Raw genomic sequence first — 24,708 nt, forward strand, 5'->3', positions numbered from 1 at the left:
CACAGTTGTCTTGGGTATCCTAAGTCTTTTGCATTTCCATATGAATTTTGGAATCAGTTTGACAGTTTCTAAAAAAAGGCCTGCTGGAATATTGATTGGGATTGCATTGAATCTGTAATGGATTTGTGTAAAATTGATATCTCCATAGTACTGAGCTTACTGATCCATGAGCACTTTAGGTCTTTAAAAAATTTCTGTTAGCAATATTCTGTAATTTCAAGTGTATAGAATTTGCATATCTATCATTATATTTATTCCTAAGTGTTTCCTGTTTTTGATGCTATTGTGATGGAAATTCTTAAATATTTAAATTTCTGGAAGAATTTGTATGGAATTGATATTATTTCTTCCTTAAATATTTAGTAGGACTTTTCAGTGAAGCCATCTGGGTCTGGAGTTTTCTTTGTGCAAAGTTTTTAAACTAAAATTCAATTTCTTTTATAGCTACAGGGCTACTCAGGTTATTGATTCCTTTTTGAGTGAGCTTTAGTAGTTTGTGCCTTTCAAGGAATTTTTTTTAAATGTGCTTATTTGACCCATATTTTTACTTTTACCTATAGGCTGTTGAGAAGTGTGTGAGTTGTTACCATGTAGTTAGATTTCTCAGGTATCTTTATGCTGTTATTTTTAATTTAGTTCAATTGTGGTCAAACAACATACTCTGTATAATTTCAGTCATTATAAACTCACTGAGATTTGTTTTATGGCCCATAATATTCTCTATTATGGTCAATATTATGTGTGCATATGAAAATAATTGTGTATTCGCCTGTTTTTGGGTGGAGAGTGTTCTGTAAGTGTTGGTTTGGACTAGTTGGTTGATAGTGTTGTTCAGGTTGTCTGGAGGAGAGCAAAATCTCTGACTATGATTGTGAATTTGTCTTTTAGCAGTTATAGCAGTTTTTCATAGGTATTTTAAAGCTTTGCAATAGATTAATAAACATTTAGGATTATTATGTTCTTTATCCTTTTTTAAAAAAATGTTTTTATTGATTTTTTTTTTTTTTTTTTAAGAAAGAGAGGAAGGGAGAGGGAAACATCCATGTGAGAGAAACATCAATCAGTTGCCTCCCACATGCACCCTGACTGGGGCTTGAACCCAAAACCTGGGTATGTATCCTGACCAGGAATGGAACCAGTAACATTTCAGTGCACAGATGACGCTCAACCAACTGAGCTGCACTGGCCAGGGCTACAGTTATAACTTTTAATGTCCTTGTGTATATTCTCATTTGTACAATTTCTCAGTCAGTTTTGATCGACTGAATTTTTTCTCATTTTGGTTGTAATTCCCTGGTTCTTTGCATGGCTGGTAATTTTTTATTGAATGCCACACTTTGTGAATTTTGCCTTTTTGGCTGCTGCATATTTTTGCATTCCTATAAATATTCTTGAGCTTTGTTCTAAGATGTGACTCCGAAACAATTTGATTTTGTTAGCTCTTGCTTTTAATCTTTGTTAGGCAGGACTGAGCAGCATTTAGTCTGGAGTTCATTTTCCCCCATTAATGAGGCAAGACTCTTCTGAGTACTTGATTCAGTGCCCCCAGGAATGAGGCAAGACTCTTCTGAGTACTTACTTGATTCGGTGCCCCCAGGAATTAGGAGTTTTTCCAGTCTGGCTCCAGAACGGGGACTGTGTGTAGCCCTGCTGAATTTTGGTTACTCTTCCTTCTTACCCTTTAGGGTGGTTCTTTCCCCAGGGGTCCCTCTGTGCATCTCCAGAGTCTTGTTTGTGCAGCTCTTTCTCCTCTGGTGATCTCCAGGGCACTGCCCTGTGAGCTCTTCATGCCTTGGTTTCCCTCAGTTTTTAGCTGCATCCGTTCATCTCCAAGTCTTCTGGGCTGTCCTAGAGTCCCTCCCCCTGCTTTATAGCCTGGAAATGTTCTTCAGGCAGCAAGGCTCGCTTGTGTGTTTTCTGACTCTTGGGGATCTCTGTTCTTCGTTGCCTAATATCCAGTGTCTGGAGAACTGGTGTTTTGTTATATTTTGTCCTTAGTTGTAGGTAGACCGTTCACTCATTCCTGTAACTCCATCCATTCTTCCTGTGTCATCACATTACAGTGTAGGACTTCATCCCTCATGCCTCAGTGTTTTCCCTTGGTTCCAAGGTTTGCCCATTTATCAGCTGCCACCTCAGTTCTGGAGTCTGCCAGAGATCCCTGAGGTCCTTTTTCTTCAAGGACCAGAGAGTAAGTTTTTTGGCTTTGCAGGTCATACAGTCTCTCATGCAACTACTCAGCTCTGCTGTTGTAGCTCAAAAGCAGCCATAGGCAGTATATATTTGTGGCTGTTTTCCAAGAAAAGTTTATTTTAAAAAATGGTGGGAAGGGTGGGAGTTAGCCCATGGGCTGTAATTTGCCAACCCCTATCTCAGTTCAAGACCTTACTTAGCTAAGTTATTTAATGTTTTTGTCTGGTCTCCTATTTTAATTGCTTCCAGAAACCATTGCCAGTGATATCTGCTTAAAACACGAATCTTATCACATTACTTATTGGCTCCCCACAGCATACCAGATAAAGGTCAGAATTATCTTACCCTCAAAGCCTCCACAGTCTGATCCTTCTTACATTTCCAATCTTATCTCCAGTGATTCCACATCTGTCAACTCACACAGCCTAATTGGCATGTTCCCCTGCCTTTTGATATTTTCTTAAGCCCTGCTTTTTCTGGATTGCTCTTCCCTTCCTATTATGTTATATGTACTTCTGAAACCATCAACCTGCCTTGGGAACCGTGTTCACACCCCACCTTCTTTAAGAAGCATCCAGAGCAGTTCTCTCATGTTGTTTTAGCATACATTTGTGCTTCGTCAGAAACCTGAGTGTGTATGTGTGTCCGTATATGTCTATCGAGCGTATGTGTGTTTTCTCTATTGACCCAGAATCCCTCAGGAGGTTAGAGGTGTGCCCTCTTGTTTCTGTCTCCTCTGCAGTGCACAGCAGAGCCTGACGTGGAGCAGAAATGCCGCAGTATATGTTTGAGTGGGTGGCGCATAAAGGTCAATGTTTTGGGGGGTTGCGATGCTCTGGGTACTTGTGGCAGTTTGGGTACAGCTCTTGGCTCTTCCTTGGGGCATGCGTGCAGGCCCCCAAGGAAGCAGGCTGTAGGCAGGCTGCCTGGTGTCTGGCCCACGCTCATGGGGACCAGGTCGTGGCAGGACCAGGCGGTGACAGGCCTGGCCGCTCCAGGTCTCCGCTGCTACTGCCACTTCCTCAACGGCCTCTTGCCCTTTGGTTTCACAGAGCTGCGGTGCAACCCTGGGCAGTTTGCCTGTCGCAGCGGCACCATCCAGTGCATCCCCCTCCCCTGGCAGTGTGACGGCTGGGTGACTTGTGAGGATGAGAGCGACGAAGCCAACTGTCCAGGTGAGTGTGTCGGGCAGTTAGATGCACGTGGCCCATGCTTCCCATTACGGGGAGATGGTGTCAACTGGTACCCCATGCTATATCCTTGTGCTGGAAGATTATTTTGAGCTCCTCCTCCCCTCTCTCTTTATCTTTTTAAAAAATAGATTCTTGACAGGTAGATTTCAGAATTTGTAAGATGCCAGGGTCAGGCCATCTGTGGTGAGGCAAGAGAAGCTCCCATGATGCCACATTTTGGGAGGTGCTGCTGGCCCTGAGAGCAGTGCCTGAAGTGTGGTGGCTTCTTGCCCCTCTCTTGCCCGACTTTGGAGGTAGATGTCTGTGAGACTTGACTAGAATCCTGACAAGGGACATTTAGACTGGCTTTTCCTATCTGTCCTACTCACTCAGTCACTAGTATAATCTTTCACTTGGGGTTTTTCTCACGATGATGTGTCTTCTCATAAAGACATAGAATGCCACAGAAAGTCTAAATCATTGGTCCTCCACCTGGTTTCTGTTCCAGCACCCTCAAAGAATATTACACACCCAATAAGTAATGGTGTTCACTACACCTCTGGTACTCAACTTTGGTTAGGGTGGACAGTATAGTGTCTCGCATGTACTCCTGCAGGTGTGTGTGAGAGAGACACACACACATACACACGCTAATGTGTCCAAGACCTGGGTGGTTCTGGTAAATGCCCTAAGAGGAAGGAATCTCAGACCTAAACTCTTGGGCTTCGCATTCAAATTTCTTCACAAGCTGGCTTGTTTGGTTTTTTTGCCAATCCAGTTTTTTATCTTCCCTTCAGTGACTCAGCTAAGCTATTTCCTGGGCGCAGCCCATTAAGAATTTCATAGCCACATACTTCATTTATGCCTTTCTCTTTTCGTGGAATCCTCTTGTGTTGTTTCTGTGTGGACAGATTCTACCCATCCTTCAAGGTTTGGCTAGATGATTCCACAATAAGAAAGCATCTCTGGGCCCATTGGCTATAGGTTGGCTTCTGCTAACACCTACTCTGTCCCTCTCTGACAGCATGTAGAACCGCTGGTAGTTCTTACCATCACTTGTGCCCATGCTTAATCTCCTTCCAGACTGAATTCCCTGAGGACAGGAGGCCTATCCTCTTCCTTAGTGGGACCTGGCCTAGGATGGGACCCTTTTCAGCATTCAGTAAGTGAAAAGAGTATTGTAATTCCTATAGGCCAGGTGCTGATTAACTCCAACCAGGGGATGAGATGGGACATCAAGGAGATTTTGACATTTGAGCTTAGGACAGTTCATTGAGGGAGCGTTCCAAAATAAGAAATAGAGGTGGTCTGTTTGGACTTATTTGCCTGTAAAGGGGCCCCTTTCAATCATCCCTTATGCCTGTTCTTTCTTCATTGGGTGTGTATGTCTGTGGTTGAGGCATCTGCCTTTCCAAATGAGAGTTTTAATGGTGGTGGCTGGGTTAGGAGCCTCTGGGATAGCCCTGTGTTTGGGAGACCACCTAGTCATTCCTTGGGTCACAACCCAAACAGTGTAAACTTCCCAGTACTTCAGATGTAAGTTCTATGTGCTGTGTCAGCCTGGAGAAGGGAGGGTGATCGTGCCTGGGAGCTTCCCCTCATCTGACTTATGGGGTGAGACTTCATATCTAGCCTCCTAGAGAATTTTCCAAACAAAGAACCAAATGGTTCTTGGCTTGCTTTAAAATGGAAGCATGGTTTATCTGCTGTTTTCAAAGGGCCTTTTGGCTTAGCTTTTAAGATTGTGTGTAATAACTGCCCTGTTACAGATACTGAAAACTATGATACTCACTCATGGTTCAGCTTTTTCATCTATCAATGCACTGTGGACTGAAGGCAGGGACTAGATCTGATTTCTCCTTTGGGTTACATGGTTGGCACAGAGGGCTACAAGTCCCTTCAGTCTAACTGTTGACTTGCATAGGTTCCTGTATTTTCTCCCCAGACAGAAAAATAAAGTCTATCCTACAGGAGCCCAGAGTTCTGAGTAGATGATGTGTTCCGGTCCCCAACCATTGAAGGCGTGATGACAATGACAGTGTGCAAACACAAACTCACTGAGGCCTAACAGAGTCGTGTATGCTCAAGGAGAAGGCTGAGACCCTGTTGGACCACTTAGCCTACCTCTGCTTTCCCGTTGACTCCCATTACTGTGCCTGTCTTCTGGTGTAGTGGCACACCCTGATCCAGGTGGAATAGCAGACTGATTTCTGATTGTTTTAGAGTTGGGATTCTGAGAAATTTAAATTATCATAATATACAAAGAATAAGTTTCTCACGTCCCTGAATTAATAACTGTTGAAATTTTGTCATATTTCTTTCTAGTTTATTTTAAAAGAAATTAACTTTTGTAAAAATCATGGATATAGATTAAGTACTCATTAACCTATATGAGGGGGGTGCGGACAGGAAGTTAGCTAATAATCACCTTTGCTGTGACCTTCCTATTTGTAGGGAGCATTTAAACCATGCTTAGTCAGTTTGTTTTTGAACATAGACTTTAGGACTCTGGAATGACCATGTGAGATTATTTCATTGCCCTGCTAAAAGCCTGCTAAAATTACAATAAGATATAAAACCACAGGGTCAAAGAAAATGGGAAAAGATGTAACAGTAGATCAGTAATTTCAGCGTGGTTATGGAAAATAGAAAATGGGTGATATGCTAGATATAGTCTGGGCATTCAGTACATTCCCTGCCTTTTGGGGCTGGAAGGCTGGAGCTGTAATAGTCAGACCCCCTGCCAGTAGGCTCCAGGGTATCATTTAGCCCATGAGATCCTTCCCATGAAGTTTGGAAGGTGGAAGATAGGTAGAAAAATCCTCCTTCCTCTGGCTCTGGTGTGGGTGTGTGGCCTAGACTGAGGTGAGCGAGTACAGTGGCTTCCACATTCCCCACTGGCCAGCTGTCTCAGGGCTGCAGGACAGCTGCAATCTGGCAGCAGTTTTCTGCAGTTTCCTCACCTGTGAATGGCAACAGCAGCTTCCTGACTCTGGACTGCAGCTGCAGTGGTGAAATAGACAGAGGTGGCCCACTTTCCTTAAACTCTCGCCTTTTCTGTTGTTTCGAAAGCACTTCTTCCCTGTATTAAACCCCTTTGTGTTTGAAATAGTTTGCATGGTTTCTGTTCTCCTAACTGAACCAGCTTTGATATAAATGGGAACTAACAGAAGATGTGTAAAATTTTTAATGGAGAAAAATTTACAACTTTATTGAGTCATTAAAGACGACTTGAAAAAATAAGAGACAGGATGTTCTTGGCTAGGAAGACTCAATGTGGTCAAGCTGCCTGTTCTTACATTGATCTGTTGACTCAGTGCATCTCCAGAGGGTTTTTTTTTAAATGTGACAACTTAGTTCTAAAATGTTTAGAATAAGAATCTCCTAATATTGTTAGGGCACTTTGAAGAAGAGTGAGGAGTGAGCACTTGCCTTACCAGTGTCAAGGCTTACTTTACCATTGGCTCAGGGTAGCATGAATTGGCCAGTGGGAGAGAAGAGCTGCCAGAAACAGACCTGAGAAACTTGATATATGGCAGAGGTGGAATTACATATCACTGGGCAAAAGTTACTAGATTCTTCAGTATGTAGTGCTGTGACAGTCTGAAAAGAAGGAAATTGGAACCCTAACATACAGCATATCAGGAAAATCAGTCTCAGGTTAATTAAAGAAAAACTTCTAGAAGCTAGTTTAGAATACCTAAGATCTTCCATTTATCAAAAGGTAGCAATAAAGAATGTGAACAGAGCCTTGGGCACTTACAGGATCACCCAACAACAGCAGAATACACTTTTTTTCTCAAGTGCACATGGAAGATTCTCCAGGATAGACCATATGTTAGACTACAAAACAAGCTTTAATAAATTTAAAAGATTGAAATCATACAAAGTATATTTTCTAATCACAATGGAATGAAATTGGAAATCAACAGAAGAAAGCTAGAAAATTCACAAATACCTAGAAATTCACCAACATACTTTTTTAAAAGATTTTTTAATTGATTTTTAGAGAAAAAAGAAGGGGTGGGGGGAGAGAGAAACATTGATGTGAGAGTGAAAATCTATCAGCTGCCTTCTGCATGCCCCCCACCGGGAATGGAGCCCAAAACCTGGGCCTGTGCCCTGACAGGGAATGGAACCAGCAACCCTTCGGTACATAGGAGGATGCCCAACCAACTGAGCCACACTGGCCAGGGCCACCAGCACCCTCTTTAAAAAGTCAGCATCAAGAAGAAATCACAAAGGAAATTAGAAAATATCTTGAGACAAATGGAAATGAAAACACAACATACCAAAACTAATAGGAAGCAATGAAAATTGCTAAGAGAGAAATGTATAGCTGTAAACACTTAAATTTTTAAAAAAGAAAGATTTCAAATCAACAACCTAACAGTGTACCTTAAGGAACTAGAAAAAGAACAAACTAAACCCAAAGATAGCAGAAAATAGAGAATTGAAAAACAATTGAAAAACTCAATAAAACCAAAGAGCCACAAAATTGACAAACCTTTAGCTAGATTGACAAAAGAAGGATGTCCACATAACTAAAATAAGAATGATGTGTGCCTTCTTTGAATATGTATTTTTCTAATTGATTTTTAGAGAGAGAGAAACATTGATGAGAAACGTAATTGATCGGCTGCCTCCTGCATGCCCCCTACTGAGGATCGAGCCTGAAACCCAGGCCATATTCCCTGCCTGGGAATCGAACTGTTACCTCTTGGTTTCTGGGTTGATGCTCAGCCACTGAGCCACAGTGGCCAGGCAAGGTATATCTTCTTTGGAGAAGTTCAGATCCTTTGCCCATTTTAAAATTGGATTATTTGTGTTTTTGTTGTTGACTTGTAGATATTCTTTATACATTCTGAATATTAACCCCTGATCAGATATGATTTACAAATATTTTCTCCCACTTCGTAGACTGCCTTTTCACTCTGTTCAGTGTTTCATTTAACGCACAGAAGTTTCTAATTTTGATATAGCCCAGTTTTTCTTTTGTTGCCTGTGTTTTGGGTGTCTCATGTAAAAGATCATTGCCAAATCCAATGTCATGAAACTTTTCTCCTATGTTTCTTCTAAGAGTTTTACAGTTTAACTCTTATATTTAGGTCTCTGACCCTGAGATATGATTTATAAGATATTTTATCTTTATCTACAGTTCTTGGCTCACAGCTCCCAAAACTCTTCGAATTTCTAAGTGTTGAGAATGATAAAAGGTGTCTTTTATTTTATTAATGAAGTGACCTTTATTTGTTTATTTTTTTAACCAAAAGAGGTGGCAGTTTTATTTTCACATTTCGCAATACAAATGAAAATTGCTTTTTTGATCCCGCTTCTCCCCTCTAAAATTATTCTCTCTTAGATAGGAAGAAGGAGGGAGTCTTCCTTGTCATGTCATTAGAAAGTACCCAGAGTCACAGCATCACAATCCCCTGGCGAAGTAGAACAAATAATATAAAACTGATAGAAAGATCCTCTCCTTTCTCCCTGTCTGGTGGAGTCATTCCTGGTCAAGTGAGCACCATCATGTGACAGGAGGGAGGTCTCATCATTGGGGGTCCCCCCATAGGCGGCCTCATTCCAGGAGCAGGTCCCACTGGCATCATCCCAGGAGGAGGAGAACCCATCATTGACATCATCGGAGGCCCCCCATGTGGGGTGCTGGCATCATACCGAGGTGAGGGGTCCCTGAAGACTGGGGAGAGGTGGGATCATTGCCCCTGCAAGAGGAGGAGCAGAGAATGGAGTAGGAAGTATCTTCCGTTGCTGAAATGCTGCCATTGTTTTGTCAGACTCTGAGCCTGCTCTTCCATCCATTTCTGATAGCATCTTTCTCACTCTTTGTGTTTCCTACTACTGCAGTGTGTCTTTCTCACAGATGGAGAGTCATGGGTGAGGTATGTTTCACAGTAGTCACAATAAAACTTAGGCATGTTGTTCTGCAGGCCATTTACTATTCCTTCAGTGCGGTGACTTTTAGGCCCCACCTGGGGCTGGTTGCCAAGACAACCAACCATAGGATTAGAGGTTTGGAACTTTCAGTCCCACCTTCACGCCTACAGGAGAGGAGAAGAGATGGAGATTGAGTTCAGTCGCTAAAGGCCAAAGACTTAAAGCAATCATGACTTTGTAATGGAGCCTTAAGAACACAGGACCGCAACACAAATCAAAACCGCAGTGAGATACCACCTTACACCCATTAGGATGGCTGCTATCAAAACAAGTGTTGCCCGGCCCGGTGTGGCTCAGCGGTTGAGCTTCGACCTAGGATCCGGGCGATCGGGGTTCGATTCCTGGTCAGAGCACATGCCCGGGTTGCGGGCTCGATCCCCAGTCAGGGGCGTGCAGGAGGCAGCCGATCAATGACTCATCATTGATGTTTCTGTCTCTCTCCCTTCCTCTCTCTGAAATCAATAGACATACTTTAAAAAGAAAAAGGAAATAAAAAATGACTAAAACTTTGTTGTGTATATTTTACCGCAATGAATATGTATATATATACAGTCTTTTTTCTAGATGTGAACAGAATGCTATGAAAAGGAACAATTGAGTAAGAAAGACAAAAGAGGGGAGGGGAGGGAATTAGCAAGATGTCATATAGCTTTGGATTAGAAGGGCACAGTAATTTTTAAAAGACCTAGACAAGATACCTCCTTGTGTAATTGCTGCACATCAGGAATACAGAGAGTGCTACAGCCTCCAAAGAGGAAGAACATAGGTCACCATGAAAATATCAGGAATCAGTGTGACATTGATATTTTCTGGACACTTCATATAAAATGAATCATACAGTTTGTACTCTTTTGTATCTGGCTTCATTCATGTAGCATGTTTTTGAGGTTTATCCATGTGTCAGTAGTTTGTGGCTTTTCCTCAACAACTGTTGCCTTGTATGGATAATACCACATTTTGTTTAACCATTCATTATGTCTCAGCAGCAACACTGATATGAGTGCCTGCTGGATCTGAGGAGCAACTGATTTTAATTGTCAATCAAAATTTTAGTTTTAGTTTTTTTCAAGTTATTTTACACATACAATTTGAGTATTCAAATAGTTCTGTAATTTTTTATTGAAAAAATAGCATCCACAGTGGGCCCCTCCAGTTTCTACTTCTCAGAAGCAAATACTTGAGATTACTTTAGCTATTTCACTTGGTATTAACTGTGTCTCCAAATTCCATGGTTTTTAGGCATTCTCTATTGACTTGCCCTAAACAAGTTGCCTGACTCTTCCCTCTTCACTCCCAGAGTTCTCTCTCACTGCAGGTGCTCTTAGCTGGGCCATGGTGGAGGATTCCATTTCCTTTTTGCTAGCACAGTTTGTTCTTACCACAGAGTTGCATTGTCATCAACTTCTTCTTTTTGTTGTTTGATAACAGCTTTATTGAAATGTAAGTCTCATAATTTGTCAATTTAACATGGTTTTCAATGGATTTTAGAATATTCACAGAGCTGTGCAACCATCACCACAATCAATTTTAGAACATTTTTGTCACCCCAAAATGAAACCTGGTACCTATCAACAAGTACTCTCTGTTTCTTCTCAAGCCTCAGCCCTTGGCAACCACTAATCTACCTCTGTCTCTGTGGATTTGCCTCTTCTGCTCATTTCACAGAAATGGAGTCAGAAATGTGGCCTTTGTGTCTGGCTTCTTTTACTTAGCATAATGTTTTTAATGTTCATTCATGTCATTTTCTCTTTGTTTTACTTTTATTTAAACCTTATGTATGTACTTTAAAAAAAAAAACTTCATGTGTCCTGTTAGATTTTTAATTTTTAACAGTTGTGTTGATATAATTTATATACCATAAGATTCACTGGTTTTAAAAGTGTACAAGTCATTGATTTTGGGTAAATTAATAGAATTCTGCAGTCATCCATCACAGTAGTAATTTTAAAACATTTCCATCACCTCCAAGAGATCCATGTCCATTTAGAGTTACTCCCTGTTCCCTCCCCCATTCCCATGGACCTATTAATGTATTTTCTGTCTCTTATAGAATTGTTTTTCTGGACACTTCATATAAAATGAATTATACAGTTTGTGCTCTTTTGCGTCTGGCTTCATTCACTTAGGGTGTTTGTGAGGTTCATCCATGTGTCAGTAGGTTGTTGCTTTTCCTCAACAACTGTTGCCTTGTATGGATAATACCACATTTTGTTTAACCATTCATTATTTGATGGGTATTGGAGTTGCTTTCACTTTGTGAATAAAGCGACTGTGAACAGTAGTGTACACATTTTTTTTTTAAATTGACTTGAGAGAGAGGAAGAGAAACATCCATTTGTTGTTCCACTTATTCATTCATTGATTGATTTTTGTATGTGCCTTGATAAGGATCGAACCCGCAACCTTGGCCTGCAACCTTGGCGTATCAGGACGACTGTCTTAACCAACTGAACTACCTGACCAGGGCTAGTGCACACGTCTTTGATGGGACATATGCTTTCATTTCTCTTGGGCAAATACAGAGGAGTGGAATTTCTGGATCAGATTGTAAATTTATGTTTAACTTTTTAAGAAATTGCCAAATTCTTTTCCAAAGTGGCTATAAATGTAGTTTTTTTGGGTAATGTCCTTAGCAGGACCTCTTTCCTGATTTCTCTTCAGTTGTAGATCTATCATATACTCTGCCAGAGTCATTTTGGAACCTTCTCTCCCGGAGACCCCTGACTGTGGGTGGTTTAGCTCAGTCAGTGAGTGTATCTGAAGAAATCAGTTGTCTCTGGGAAATGGGTTATAGGAATGGGGCTGGGAGAAGGGAAAGCAGGGATTTCTGTTTCATCTTGTGATGTGCATATGTAGGAATTAAGACCTTGGGTAAGGTGTTCCGCCCAGGTCAGTCTGTTCTTCTATATCTCTGCTGGCAGTTGAGACTCAAGGCTACAGTTTGAGTATTATAGGACTCTATCTGGTGGCTTCAGCTCCTGTTAGGGGCAGTAGCAGAAGGTAAGGCATTCCCTCTGGGAACTTGTGCCTAGACATTTGTGGACCCAGAAGCAACAGGAGGGAGGCAGATTTGGGAGCTTATAGGGCTGTCTTTTTGCAGTTATTCTCTGTTGTGTTATATATGTCCACATGGGCGTAAAGTGGAAAAACAAAAATGCTCATATTGGTATTTCAGAAGCATAGGTCTCAAACCGTCGATAAAATAGAAGCAAAGGTGGTTGTCACTGGGCTAGCAAACCCTTATCCTCAGTGAGATTCTACTTAGTGAATCCACCCTGGCCCTAGCTGAGAGGGGAAAGAATCAATGTAAAGAACATCTATGATATAATGGAAATACCACAATAATGTCCATTGTGAATGAATCAAATTATGCCCTTTTTTTGTCTGATTAGCAAAAAATATATTTTTTGGTGTGCCGCAAAATTTTAGTAATTTGTTTACGTGTGCTATGAGATGAAAAAGGTTGAAAATCACTGTCCTAAATCCATCTGTCCTTCTGTGAGCATTGTGGCCTGGCATAGACCACATGCTGTTCTTGGTCTGGGGAAGAGGCCAAGATGCAAAGTGGAATCACAGGTCTTGCTCCTTTGATCAGACAGAAGGGAGATATGAAATTTAGGTGTAGCTTCTGCCACACCCAAACTTGTCCTCAAGCTTATCCCAGACATGCCTGCCTTTGCCCAAGCAGTGCCCTCTGCTAGGAAGCCCTTCTGTTCCCTTCCCTCATCTCCTGATCCTAAGTCCACCCTCCCTGAGAAGGCCAGTGTGGATCTTCCTGATCCTCTGCCTGCCTGGGAAAGGGAGGAGGAAGGCTTCATAGTGCTGTCCTTGTGCCAGAGCTGTCAGTCTCCTCCCTGGAGCAGTGGTGTTCAGGGTATGTGCATGGGGCACTCCAGTCCTAGAGAGATGGTGTTGCTGGCCCCTAGGGCTGGGTGTTGGAAGAGAGCAGCTGCAACCTCAGACCACCTTCCGCAGGGGCAGCAGCAAATGAGGCGGTTGTGTTGGTGGCAGGATCACTCACTCCAAAGCCTTGTAGATGCTTCTCCTTTTGAGTTCTTTGCCTTATGTTGAGCTTATCTCAGCCACTAGTAGCACATTTTATATTTTAGAATGATTCTCAATCATATGGCACCTGATTCCCATCACATGCCTGAGAAGAAGCTGGAAATACTCCACTCAGTACTTAGTGGGGAAGAGAGCCAAATCTTGTAAGGCCCAGGGTCTCAAAAGGAAATGATGAGGCGCAAACAGATTTCTGTACAAGTCATTCAGTGCAACCCTTCTTAGAGTAATGTAAGAATGCAAACAACCTAAACTTTGTGCCATACGAGATGGTGGTAATTAAAGAAATCCATTCACAGAATACTGTGCAGCCATTTAAAGTGATCTTTAGTTTATTTAAGAATATGGAAAGCCTGGCCGGGTGTGGCTCAGCAGTTAAGCATCAACCTACGATCCCAGGAGATTGGGGTTCAATTCCAGGTCAGGGCACATGCCCGGGTTGCGGGCTAGGCAGCCAATCAGTGACTCTCATCATTGATGTTTTTCTCTCTCTCTCTCTCCCTCCCTCTCCCCCTCCTTTCCTCTCTCTGAAATCAATAAAGATATATTTTTAAAAAAAGAAAAAGAATATGGAAAGCAGTTTATAGTCTTAAGCTTACAAAGCAAATCCTAAAATACAGTGTTTGATGTGGCCCCAGTATTTTTAAGGATTTATGTAGGAAAAAAGAGACTGAAGGAGGGACCCTAACATAGTAATGGTTAATATGTTTTATCTTCCCAAACTTGTATATTTTTCAAATATTTCACATTGAATAGTTGTTATTTTATAAGAAAAAGTAGATTATTTATGAAATAAAAAACAATATCAGAGTCTGTGATAATAGGAGAACCAGATGACTGGAGAAGCTTTAGTCAGTGGGACTAATTGCCAGCCACAGAGTCGAGGAAGGTGGGTTTGTGGGACACTACCCGGCCCTACAACCCCTTTCCCTTAATCTACCACGTTCCTCCACCCTGAATGCCATGCCACACCACGCCACGCTTCTTGCCAAGCCAAACCATGCCCACTGTGTCCTTTGCCTCAGGCCAGCTGAGCACACCGATGGATGTCTGTGGTTCTGTCTGTGTAGCCATGCAGACCAAGTGTGTCATTGTCTGTCCTGACCTTGCACCAGGTATCCCTCACTGTGCACCAAGGTGCCCCCATGCAGGCAGAGTGGGGGGAGGGTGGTTCAGGAGGGATATTGCCCCTGACTCTTTCTTGCACTGTGCCTTGGTAAATCTCCTCCCTTCTCTGAGAAGGGGGAGAATGGTTCTCCTTTCACAGGGGGTTGAAGAACCCTAAAAAGAGACTGGAAGGACTGACCTGCAAATTACTATTAAACCATGATACATAAAACTGGAATTATTCCTCGTCTTCAGCTTCCTGTTCACACTTCCAGCCATGCATCAAGGCCTGCTGCACGCCAGAGCCTATGCCAGGCACCATGGAGCTAGGCAGGAATTTACCGAGGCCCTAACCTCGAGGCTGTAAGAGGGACTATCAGGGAGGTGGACAGATGGCAACTCAGGCCCAGTGCCAAGAGGGTCATGCACAGCGCCTTCATGCTAACAGGAGGCTCCCAGGCAGTCTGGGGGCAGGAGGGCCGCCTAGACTCTGGAAGAAGCCCCCAATGGGGCTAGAGCTGCTGAGAGATTTTCAGCGGGAATGGCTGACCTTGTGCTGTGCCAGCAGTAGCCTGTTAGAAAATGCAATGAAGGGGAGACCTTATTTCACGATCATTGGTAGTAAAAAAAAAATGAAGACTGCTAATAAGATGTGCATGTGATCCATTTGATACAAAGAGCAACGTTTTATAGAGTTCTTAAGAAAACCTGAATAAATGGAATATATGCTGCACCCACTTCCAGTCTTCCCAGCTTCAGGTAGTCTGACCACGCTGCTGTGAGAGCAGTGTTTATAGCCCACTTCTCTTTTTGCTTTCAGAAGTGACTGGGGATTCGCGTCCTTACCATGAGAAGGAGGCTGTGGATCCGAGGCAGGGGCGGGCCCGAGGTGGCGACCCCACGCATTTCCATGCAGTGAATGTGGCACAGCCCGTTCGCTTCAGCAGTAAGTTGCAGACCTGCTCTGTTTGTAACTAAACCCTTATAACCCACATGTTCCCTGGCTCTCCTGGTGCAGCTTGGCTGTGTAAGGGGTGCAGTGTGTTTTTTAAAACAGCCCTTCAGGGTATCTTTCCCCTCATGTAATCTCAGTTGCATTGTTCATAAGTTACACACATGTTCTGAATAATAAAAACACAAGCATCAGTTTTTAAGAAGTTTTACCTGTTCCACAAGATGTAGATGCATTAGAAAATTGCATTTCATTAACTGGCTTTGTAAAAAAGTGTTACTCTTCATCAGTGTACTCTTAGTTAGGAGGTAGGTATTTGAAGGTTATAGATCCTGTAGAACAGGTGGTTGCCCTTACCTAAAGCCAGCCATATGGTACAGAGTCTTGCCGACCCTTGGGGCAGGTCCACCTGGCAAGGAGATATCTGGCCCAGCTCATCTAATGGAGACTCTGACTTCAGCTGGCTACTTGGCTTCTGCCCACCATGGAACCACCTGGGCCTTATATTCACATCTTTAGGAGGTAGGAGTTGGTCCCACAATCTCAGTGGGTGCAACAATTCCAGCTATGATCACCTGTGCTTCTGTTTTAGGGTAGTACTGGCCATCACCCATGTGAAGAGAGAAGGATAGTGGAGGAGTAGGCTCAGGAAGCTGCAGGCTTGCTGGCAGGGTGGCCAGAGAGCCAGCATTTGGGCAGGACAGAGTGCGCAGGGAGCCTCCTTGCCCACTCCTACCAGGCCTTGCAGTAAGCTGGCGTGGGCAGTTCTGCCATCTTGTTAACCAAACAATCGGAGAATGAACATCACTTTATTGAAAGAATTCAGCAGCCAGTCTTTACTGCCAAGTAAATTAAAGACCTAATAGAAATGGGAGGAATCACTGAATATACTTGTACTTTAGGTTGCATCTGTATCTTAAACTTGAATATTCCACAAAGTACGTGGTCTTTGTAGCAGAGCTTTTCCTCTTGAACTTCAGTTTCCCCATTTCTCTAGGGTGATTTCTGAGTAGCATAGATAATTTTGTTTTGGATTGAGGATCCTAATTTGGGGGGACAACTCCCCTTCTGTCCTTCATGTTTCCTAGGGAAGTGCCCGACAGGGTGGCACCACTATGAAGGAACGGCCAGCTGCTACAGGGTCTACCTGAGCGGGGAGAACTACTGGGACGCTGCACAGACCTGCCAGCGTGTCAATGGTTCCCTCGCCACCTTCTCCACTGACCAGGAGCTGCGCTTTGTCCTGGCCCAGGAATGGGACCAGCCAGAGCGGAGTTTTGCTTGGCAGGACCAGCACAAGTGAGTCCTGGATGGGGACCCAGGGGCCTGGGGGTCAGGCCAGTGCCCACTAAGCACATAGCCTCTTGGCCACTGTGGCAGTCCTAAGGTATAGCCAGCAGCCAGCATTTTGGAAAAGAGCACTGGAAATAGAGATTCAGGGGTTTAGAGTGGGCATTGAGATGAGGTGCGTCCTTTTTTTTTTTTTTAATATGTTTTTATTGATTTTAGAGGAAGGGAGAGGGAGAGAGCAATAGAAACATCAGTGACGAGAGTCATTGATCACTGCCTCCTGCACGCCCTCTACTGGGGATCGAGCCCACAACCGGGCATGTGCCCTGACAGGGAATCGAACCACAATCTCCTGTGTCATAGATTGATGCTCATCCACTGAGCCATGCCGGTCAGGCAAGGTGGGTTCTCCTATAAGGGCAGAGATGGGCTGCCACCTTGGACCAGTCCATTTTGTTGTCCCTCCTCTGTAAGTTCAGCTGCAGCTGCTGACCTGCAAGGGGATCCAGCCCACATCAGGAGGGGCTGCTCACTGTGAGCCTTTCTGGGCCCAGCACAAGGGGTGCACAGATGGGTGGTAGTTCCTTCTGAGAACGTGGGCTCTGCCAGGCCCTCTGCTCAGGTGCTTTCAATGGGCTCACTCATTCAGTCCTCCAAGAAACCACAGGAAGCCAGTGGGGAAGAAGACTGAGGCCTAGGCGGGCAAGCATGTGACCGTGGGTACACAATAGCTGGGGTGTGCCTGTGTTCCAACCCATGCAATCTGGCTCCAGAGCCTGGTTCTTGACCTCCCAGTCTCTGTAGCATTGAGGAGAAAGTGTAGAAACTGGCCAACTGCCAGCATCTCCCAGCCCCGGGTTCTGGGGGCAAGCATGTGCTGTGACCTGTGGTGTGTGGCCTTGTGCTGCCCCATCCACACTACTGGGGGCAGGAGTATGAATTGCAGAGGTCACCAGATAGCCCTCACTCCCAGCGATGGCACAGGCTGCCATGCTGCCATAGGAAGAAGATGACCATGCCAGGTGGAGAGCCTTCATTTTTAAAAATATATCTATTAAAAAATATATTGATATTTTATTGATTTCAGAGAGAGGGAGGGAGAGAGAAACATCAATGATGAGAGAGTCATTGATTGGCCGCCTCCTGCACACCCCCTACTGAGGATGAGGCCGCAACCCAGGCATGTGCCCTGACTGGGAATCAACTGGGATTTCATGGATCATAGGTTGATGCTCAACCACTGAGCCTCGCCGGCTGGGCCAGAGAGCCTTCATTTTAAGACTAGAGCTGGGTTTGGGCTCTATCATCATACCCCATGACATTGACAAATCATGAGATAGTGCTTTTTTTTCTTCTGCAGCTACAAAGTGAGAAAACTAACTCCCAGCTCACAGGGTGGTTATAAGTTCATGGAAAAGCAAGAGGGCTCAGCCCATCGGGTGGGGAAGTACCCTGTCTCCTCAAGGTGGGCGGGCGTGTACATGGCAGTAGGCTGAAGGGGCAGAGTAGCACCATGCCAGGGCTCCCCTGGTGGCAGTGTACCTGCTGAAGGCATCTCCAGGGCTGGGCTAGAAGTCTTGGGTGAGGGACGCACACTGAACAGGTGGCTGTGATCTGAGTGCACAGACCGCTCAGTGCTGTGACTTGTATTCTCGGAAGCAGCTGCAGGCTCTGGCAAGCTGGCTCTGAGCAGGTAACCCAGCTAGAGGCCATGAGCATGCTTTTACCCACCACTGTAGTGTATACTTAAACAGGTTTAGTTTTTATTGAGATTAATTCACATACTATAAAATTCACTCCTTTAGAGAGGGTACTCTTCTGGGCCTTTAGTGTATTCAGAGTTGTATTCACAGAGCTCCTGTGTCCACCCCAAATAAGGTTGGTCTTGCTTAGAATATGAAAGCTTTATTGGATCAACTAATAAGAGCAGCCTTGGCAAGAATCACTCAAGAGAAAATTTTTTCTGATCTGTGAATTTATTGTTTAGAATTTTATTAAAATTATCAAAAACTTTAAAAAATCATTAGTACTTTAGAAGTTCAAAATATACTCATGCACAATCAGTGACTGCTTCCCTGCTGCCATGCTGAAGTCCCCTGCATTTCTGCCCTCTTGCAGGTTGTGGGTTGGCTACCAGTATGTCGTCACTGGCCGGAACCGCTCCTTAGAAGGCCACTGGGAGGTAGCATTCAAAGGTAAGCCTTTCTGAGCCCTGGCCATGTAGTTCAGTTGGTTAGATTTGTCCCTGTATGCCAAGGTTGCACATTCATTCCTCAGTCAGGGCACATACAAGAATCAACCAGTGAATGCATGAATAAGTGGAACAAATCCATGCTCCTCTTTCTCTCTCCCTTTCTCCTCCCCTCCCCCTCCCACTCTCCCTCTCCCCCTTCCTCTCTCTAAAAATCAGTAAATTAAATTTTAAAAAAGATAAGCCTTTCTGATTTTTCAGAAGAGTTATTGAATTTGAATTCAAGGTATACCATCCAGAATAGGGGTATATTGCTAGGGTCTCCTCTCCTCCCCTGACCCCCTCTCATCAGTGGTGTCTGGCTTGTAGGGCTACCTGATGCAGGTACATGGATAGGAATGGGCCCCACATCACAGGGAGGGCTGTGATGACGGTCAGGCACCCCATGGGCAGGCCCCTCTTCCAGGCTAGGACCTTTTCTGGAACCCATGGTTGCTTCTTACTTTGCCAGATTTCTAGACCAGCCATCCTCATTTTACAGGTAAGGACTTTAGCGCATCAAAATGAGCATACAAAATGTGCAGCTGGCATGAGCCAGGGAGGGAGGGACAAGTTTTCTAGGACAGAGAAGTTCAGAAACCCAAACTTGAAGGAAAGCTGTCAGGCAGATAGAATTAAAATAAAGGAATATTTTAATTCCCAAGCCAGAGACATATGGGTCCTCCCTGACTTCTCTCTTTCCTCATGCCTTATCAGACATGTCTAGAATCTCGTCACTTGTTGCCAGATCTGTCGTCACTCACCGAAATTACTGCAGCCACTGCTACCAGCCTGATCTCCTTGCTCCCACTCTCACCCACCTCAGTCTCCTCACATGGCTGACCGAGGGTGCTTTACTCCTCTGCCTCTGGCTGTTAGTGACTCTCCTCCCACAAAGACACTGTCCTCACTGAGGCCTGCAGTGCCCTTTCCTTCTGCCTTCCCTTCCACCACTCCTGGCCCTCCTCTTCAGCCACAGGGATGCCTGCTCTTCTCACCTATTCTTCCCATGGGTCACCTTTGTTCCCACTGAAGCCCTCTCTGAGCCACTGCTTCCCGGTTCAGGGCTTCCCATTCCAGTGCATTGCAGAAGGCAGCATAGCTAGGCTGTCCCTGGCTAGCGTCTGGGACCGACATGGGAATTAAGTGGAGCCTGCTGTGCCAGGGTGCCTGCACTGCACAAATGGGGATTTATGGTAAACACCTGCTTCTCTTGGCAAGTCTGGTATTGCGGTGAACCAGAGGTTGGTATCCAGGCTTTTCTGAGCAGAAATGTGTTGCAGTACTGTTGGCATCGGCCCACTCCATGGCACCTTCCTGCCTGGAAGATGAGTGCTGGGGAAGCCTGGCCTGTATTTTTCCAGACTCTACCTGAGCTGTCCCTTCCCTTGCTTCTGGTGTATCTTGCTACATTGTTGTAATAAATCTTAGCCATGACTATAGCTAGATGTGGGTCCCTTCAGTCCTAGCAAAGCAGCATGCCTGTGGATGGTGTGAGACCCCCAACCCAAGCAGTGTCAGGAATGTCAGTGTACCCCTCTTCCTCCATTCTCTTTTTCGATGCATTCCTTCACCTCTATGCTCCAGCTTTCTTTTTGCTGTAGCAGCAATGACCTTCCAACATGTATACTTATTCTGTTGTTCAGCATCTGTCTCTACCATTTACACCCCCCCAAATGTCAGCTCTACAAGGCAAGTTGTTGCCCAGTGTACCCCAAGTGCCTGTTCACAGGATTATGGCTTGCCAATATTTATTAAATTTCAAGGGAGAATGATCAGGAGACTGTTAGATTCTTAGGACTTAGAAAAGAGGCTTAGAGGCTCATGGCCCCCTCCCTCAACACCCCTGCACTCCCACCCTGGGCTGCAAGGGTAGCATGGTCTCTGATTGCCTGATTCCCAGCTTGGAAGGCAGTAGCTGAGTGGATGACAGAGTCTCCCTGGAGCTGGGAGTGGGTCCCAGGGACCCAGCACTTTCCAGGAGTTCACCAGGCCAGCTGATACTCCTGGTGGGTGTGGGAGCCACGTTTCTGCCTAAATTATACATTTGTAGCAGGTGCAGTGGGCTCCTTCTCCAGGCCTTCTCTATTTACCAGTCAATATTCTGTTGTAAGAGAGAGCTTTCCCTTCCTCTCCCCTATTTATTTATTCATTTTCTTCCTTTGAACTCATACATATTCATTATTATGTTATAACCCATGCTTCGCTCTTCTTGTAGTTGCTCTACCTTTAAACATCCCCTGCTAAGCGTGATCCTCTGACTCTCAGCCCAGTATGATTTGTTCATGTGCTTGCCTCCCTGGCTCCACAGGAGCATGACACCCTCAGCCTGGTACTGAAACCTGCACTCAGTGGAGCTAAGAGAGGTTGTGAATGAATGCCATAACTGCAATACAGCTCCACTTGATGGTCTATGAGCTCTTTGATTGATGGTCCAGTTTAGGGGGAGGCCTTGGTCCCTGTGAAGACTGCACATGGTTAGGATGTTGACATTATGTTGTAATGGCCAACCTTCCCTTTTGTTTCACCTACAGGATCCTCAGAGGTGTTCCTGCCCCCAGACCCTATCTTCGCCTCAGCCATGTCTGAAAGTGACAATGTGTTCTGCGCCCAGCTCCAGTGCTTCCACTTCCCCACCCTCCGCAACCACGACCTGCACAGCTGGCATGCTGAGAACTGCTACGAGAAGTCTTCATTTCTTTGTAAAAGAAGTAAGCCACCTTGAACATGACTCCTTTAATGAGCTGCAAGAATGGTGCTTCTTGTGAGAAAGTGGCTTTCTAATTTCCGGACCTTGATGTCGACTTTGAGTGGACTTACCTGTTTTATAGTGGGCAGCAGGTACACTGTGCCTGGCTCACACTTTACTCTGAAGGTGCACAGGTGCCTTGGAGGTAAGGGCTAGAGCCTGGGCTGGGATCCAAGGCTGGTGTGAGCCTGGCTGGCCTGCTGCTTAGTTCTTTGACCTGGGCAGCAATTGACATTTCTGGCCCTCATTTCTCTTTTCCCAGGATAGAGATGATAATTTCTGCCCTCCCCACCTGGGTGTTGTCAGGAGACTAAATGGGAATGGTGACAGGACTTGCCAGATATTGTGGTGTCTAGGAGCCTCTGATTCCTTTGGTCACCTCCCCGTCCTCTCTGCGGTCTCTGTAAGACCCTTCACTCTGCTTCTCTGTCCTATCCGGATCGCTCCCCCTCTTCAGTCACGTGTCTCTCTGCCGGCTCTCTTACCCACATTCCACATCAAGGTATTTTCCCTCCAGCTTTGGGGGTTGCACTGTGGGAGGGCTCCCTTGCCTCCCCTAGTTTCCTCTGCCATAGGTGGAGGATGGAGTCATGCCCAGATGCAGCCTATGAAGCAAGGTGGGTTTTCATTCCATTTCCATCTGCTTAGAGATTTTCCTGTTAATCGGTTGATTGATTTCTAGTTTGATTCCTTTATGGTCAGAGAATAACTTCTGTGTGATAAGTTATTTTAAATTTGTTGAGATACGTTTTATGCCTCCAGGTTACTGTCTGTCTTGGCAAATGTTCCATGGATGCTTCAGAAAAATGTGGCTTCTGCTGTTGATTGGGAAGAGAAAGAGTGAGAGCAACTGTGTGTGTGTGGGGGGAGGGGGGAGAGAGAGAGAGGGAGAGAGAGAGAGAATTAGATACTGTTGATTGATTGTGGTGTTCAAATAGTCTATATCTTTGCCAGTGTTCTTATGTCTAGGAGTTCTCTTGCTTGTTGAAAGGGAGGTGTTGAAGTCCACAAATAGAATTGTGAAATTGTCCGTTTCTCCTTTGAGTTCTAAGTTTTCCCTTTGACATGTCCCTATCGTTCTTTGAGCTTTTCCAGGTTCATCTTGTACTCTCTGGAATTAGCCTTTTTCTCCAAGGGACGACCTACACACTAGCTATGCTCATTGCTTTTACCACACCTCAGTGAACAAAGCTAAGATGTGGGTGTGCATGCATGCATGCCCACGTGTGTGTATGCATAGATCTTGGGTATAGATTATTAATACCGATTTAGTTCCTTTTCCTTATTCCTATCAAGGATTAGTCAACTTTTCTGTATTTCTTTTTTTCTTATATACTAGTTCAGAAATTATATATATCTATCCTTTTAGTAGTTACTCTTTCATTTTTTTAAAGGGCATAATTGATTCTCCCCCCCCCCCCCCCCCCCCCCCCAAATCTAAAGATAGTGTGTCTGACTTCCTTCTGATTAATACCAGGACCTTAAATTGTTTTAGCTCCAGTAGTTCTCCAGATTCTGACTTACATAATTGTTGTCCAGGATTTTAGTTTTGTTTTGTTTCACATCACTCAAATGGATCACTTGTTTTATGAAGTCATTTATTTAGATTTCCCCTCGTGTTTATCAGTTTTTTGCTTATTCTTCTTGTATCCCACTTCTTCCTTTTGGGTTCAGTTTTATGTCTCAAATGCATTCTTCAGGAGCTCCTTGAGATGAGTTAGTACAATACCCTTTTGTCTCTGTATGAAAAACCTGTACAGTTAACCCTTGAACAACATGGGTTTAGACTTCATGGTTCTACTTACACATGGACTATAGTTTTCATCCACAGTTGGGAGTCCACACATATGGAGGCCCAACTTAAGCTACACATGGATTTTCTACTGGGCAGCAAGTCAGTGCCCCTAACCTCCTTGATGTTTAATGATCAACTATATTTTACCTCTTTTCCTGAATGCTAGTTTAGCTGGGTATAGATTTGTTTGTTGACAGTTACTTTTTCTCAAGATTTTGAAGATATTTTATTGTTTCTGTTTATTCCTTGCTCTGAACTTTCATATGCCTTTCCTTGGTTTGTAGGTGTATTATAAATTTTAAAACTTTATACCTTCCTGCTCCACAAACAGGCTATGAGCACTCCCCCCAAGTGGCTGGCCATGTGTACTAGTGTGATATGGTTGGCTTTTGCCATAAGTTCCCCTTCTTGCCTTCACTTGACTGTGACCTAGTAACATTCAAGTGCTCCATTGAAATCCCCTTTTGCCATTGTTGTGTACTCCACCCTGATCCCAGATAAAGGCACTTGCTTCAGGTTCTCGTACATGCATGTGCTTGCTCTTTCTCTCTCTCCCTCTCCCTCCCTCCCTCCCTCCCTCCCTCCCTCCCTCCCTCTCTCTCTCTCTCTCATTGTTTCTGTTTCTCTCTCAGCTCCCACCCACTTGGTTGAACCGTGCCCTTGGTGCTCCTCCAGTGTGACCCTCTGGGTATGTGGTGACTGTCTCTCTAGGACCTATAATAAACTTTGTTTTCTTGAGTCTCTCCTGTGGCCACAACTAACCTTTACCTAAAAGAACACAGAATAGTAGGTAATCTTTGTCTCATTGCTTTTGAGAGTTTTTCTTTGTTGATACACTGAGGCTTTATCACATCTAGCAATTTATTTATCCTTTTAGGATACCTGGAGATTTGTGTGTTTAATTATGGGAAAATCTCAGACATTATCTCTTTTTGAAATAGCTTTATTGAGATATAATTCACAAAGCGTATAATTCACCCATTTAAGCGTACCATTCAATGCTTTTTAATATATTCACAGACACGTGCAGCCATTACCACTATTTAATTCCGTGTACATATACATCTTGCCATACACATCTTACTCTAATCAGCTTCAGATTTATACTGGGTTAATTGCAGTGATATGTGGAAATGTTACTTCTATATACCTTTATTCCCTTTCGCTCTTTTGTGATATTATTATTGGACACATTAGATCTCTTAG

The 24,708-nt window shown here is 44.2% G+C and overlaps 1 protein-coding gene and 1 pseudogene across 5 annotated transcripts in view; one reads left to right on the plus strand and one right to left on the minus strand.

Annotated features, from left to right (window-relative positions):
* DGCR2 (DiGeorge syndrome critical region gene 2) overlaps nt 1-24,708 on the plus strand; it is a 53,288-nt gene that overhangs the window by 15,138 nt on the left and 13,442 nt on the right. Inside the window, exons 2-6 of one of the 5 annotated variants that reach the window (XM_087828466.1) lie at nt 3,246-3,368; nt 15,307-15,432; nt 16,518-16,737; nt 18,847-18,923; nt 21,493-21,669. In XM_087828466.1, the coding sequence (XP_087684592.1) occupies nt 3,246-3,368; nt 15,307-15,432; nt 16,518-16,737; nt 18,847-18,923; nt 21,493-21,669 (723 nt within the window). Of the gene's footprint in view, nt 1-3,077; nt 3,369-15,306; nt 15,433-16,517; nt 16,738-18,846; nt 18,924-21,492; nt 21,670-24,708 lie in introns of those variants that run through there. The other 4 variants (XM_087828467.1, XM_016204344.2, XM_087828468.1 and 1 more) reach the window with 4 other exon arrangements.
* Nucleotides 8,780-9,298, minus strand: LOC107530553 (U1 small nuclear ribonucleoprotein C pseudogene; annotated as a pseudogene).

Source organism: Miniopterus natalensis, chromosome 20 (assembly GCF_054644295.1).
Source record: "Miniopterus natalensis isolate mMinNat1 chromosome 20, mMinNat1.hap1, whole genome shotgun sequence".
NCBI lineage: Eukaryota > Metazoa > Chordata > Mammalia > Chiroptera > Miniopteridae > Miniopterus > Miniopterus natalensis.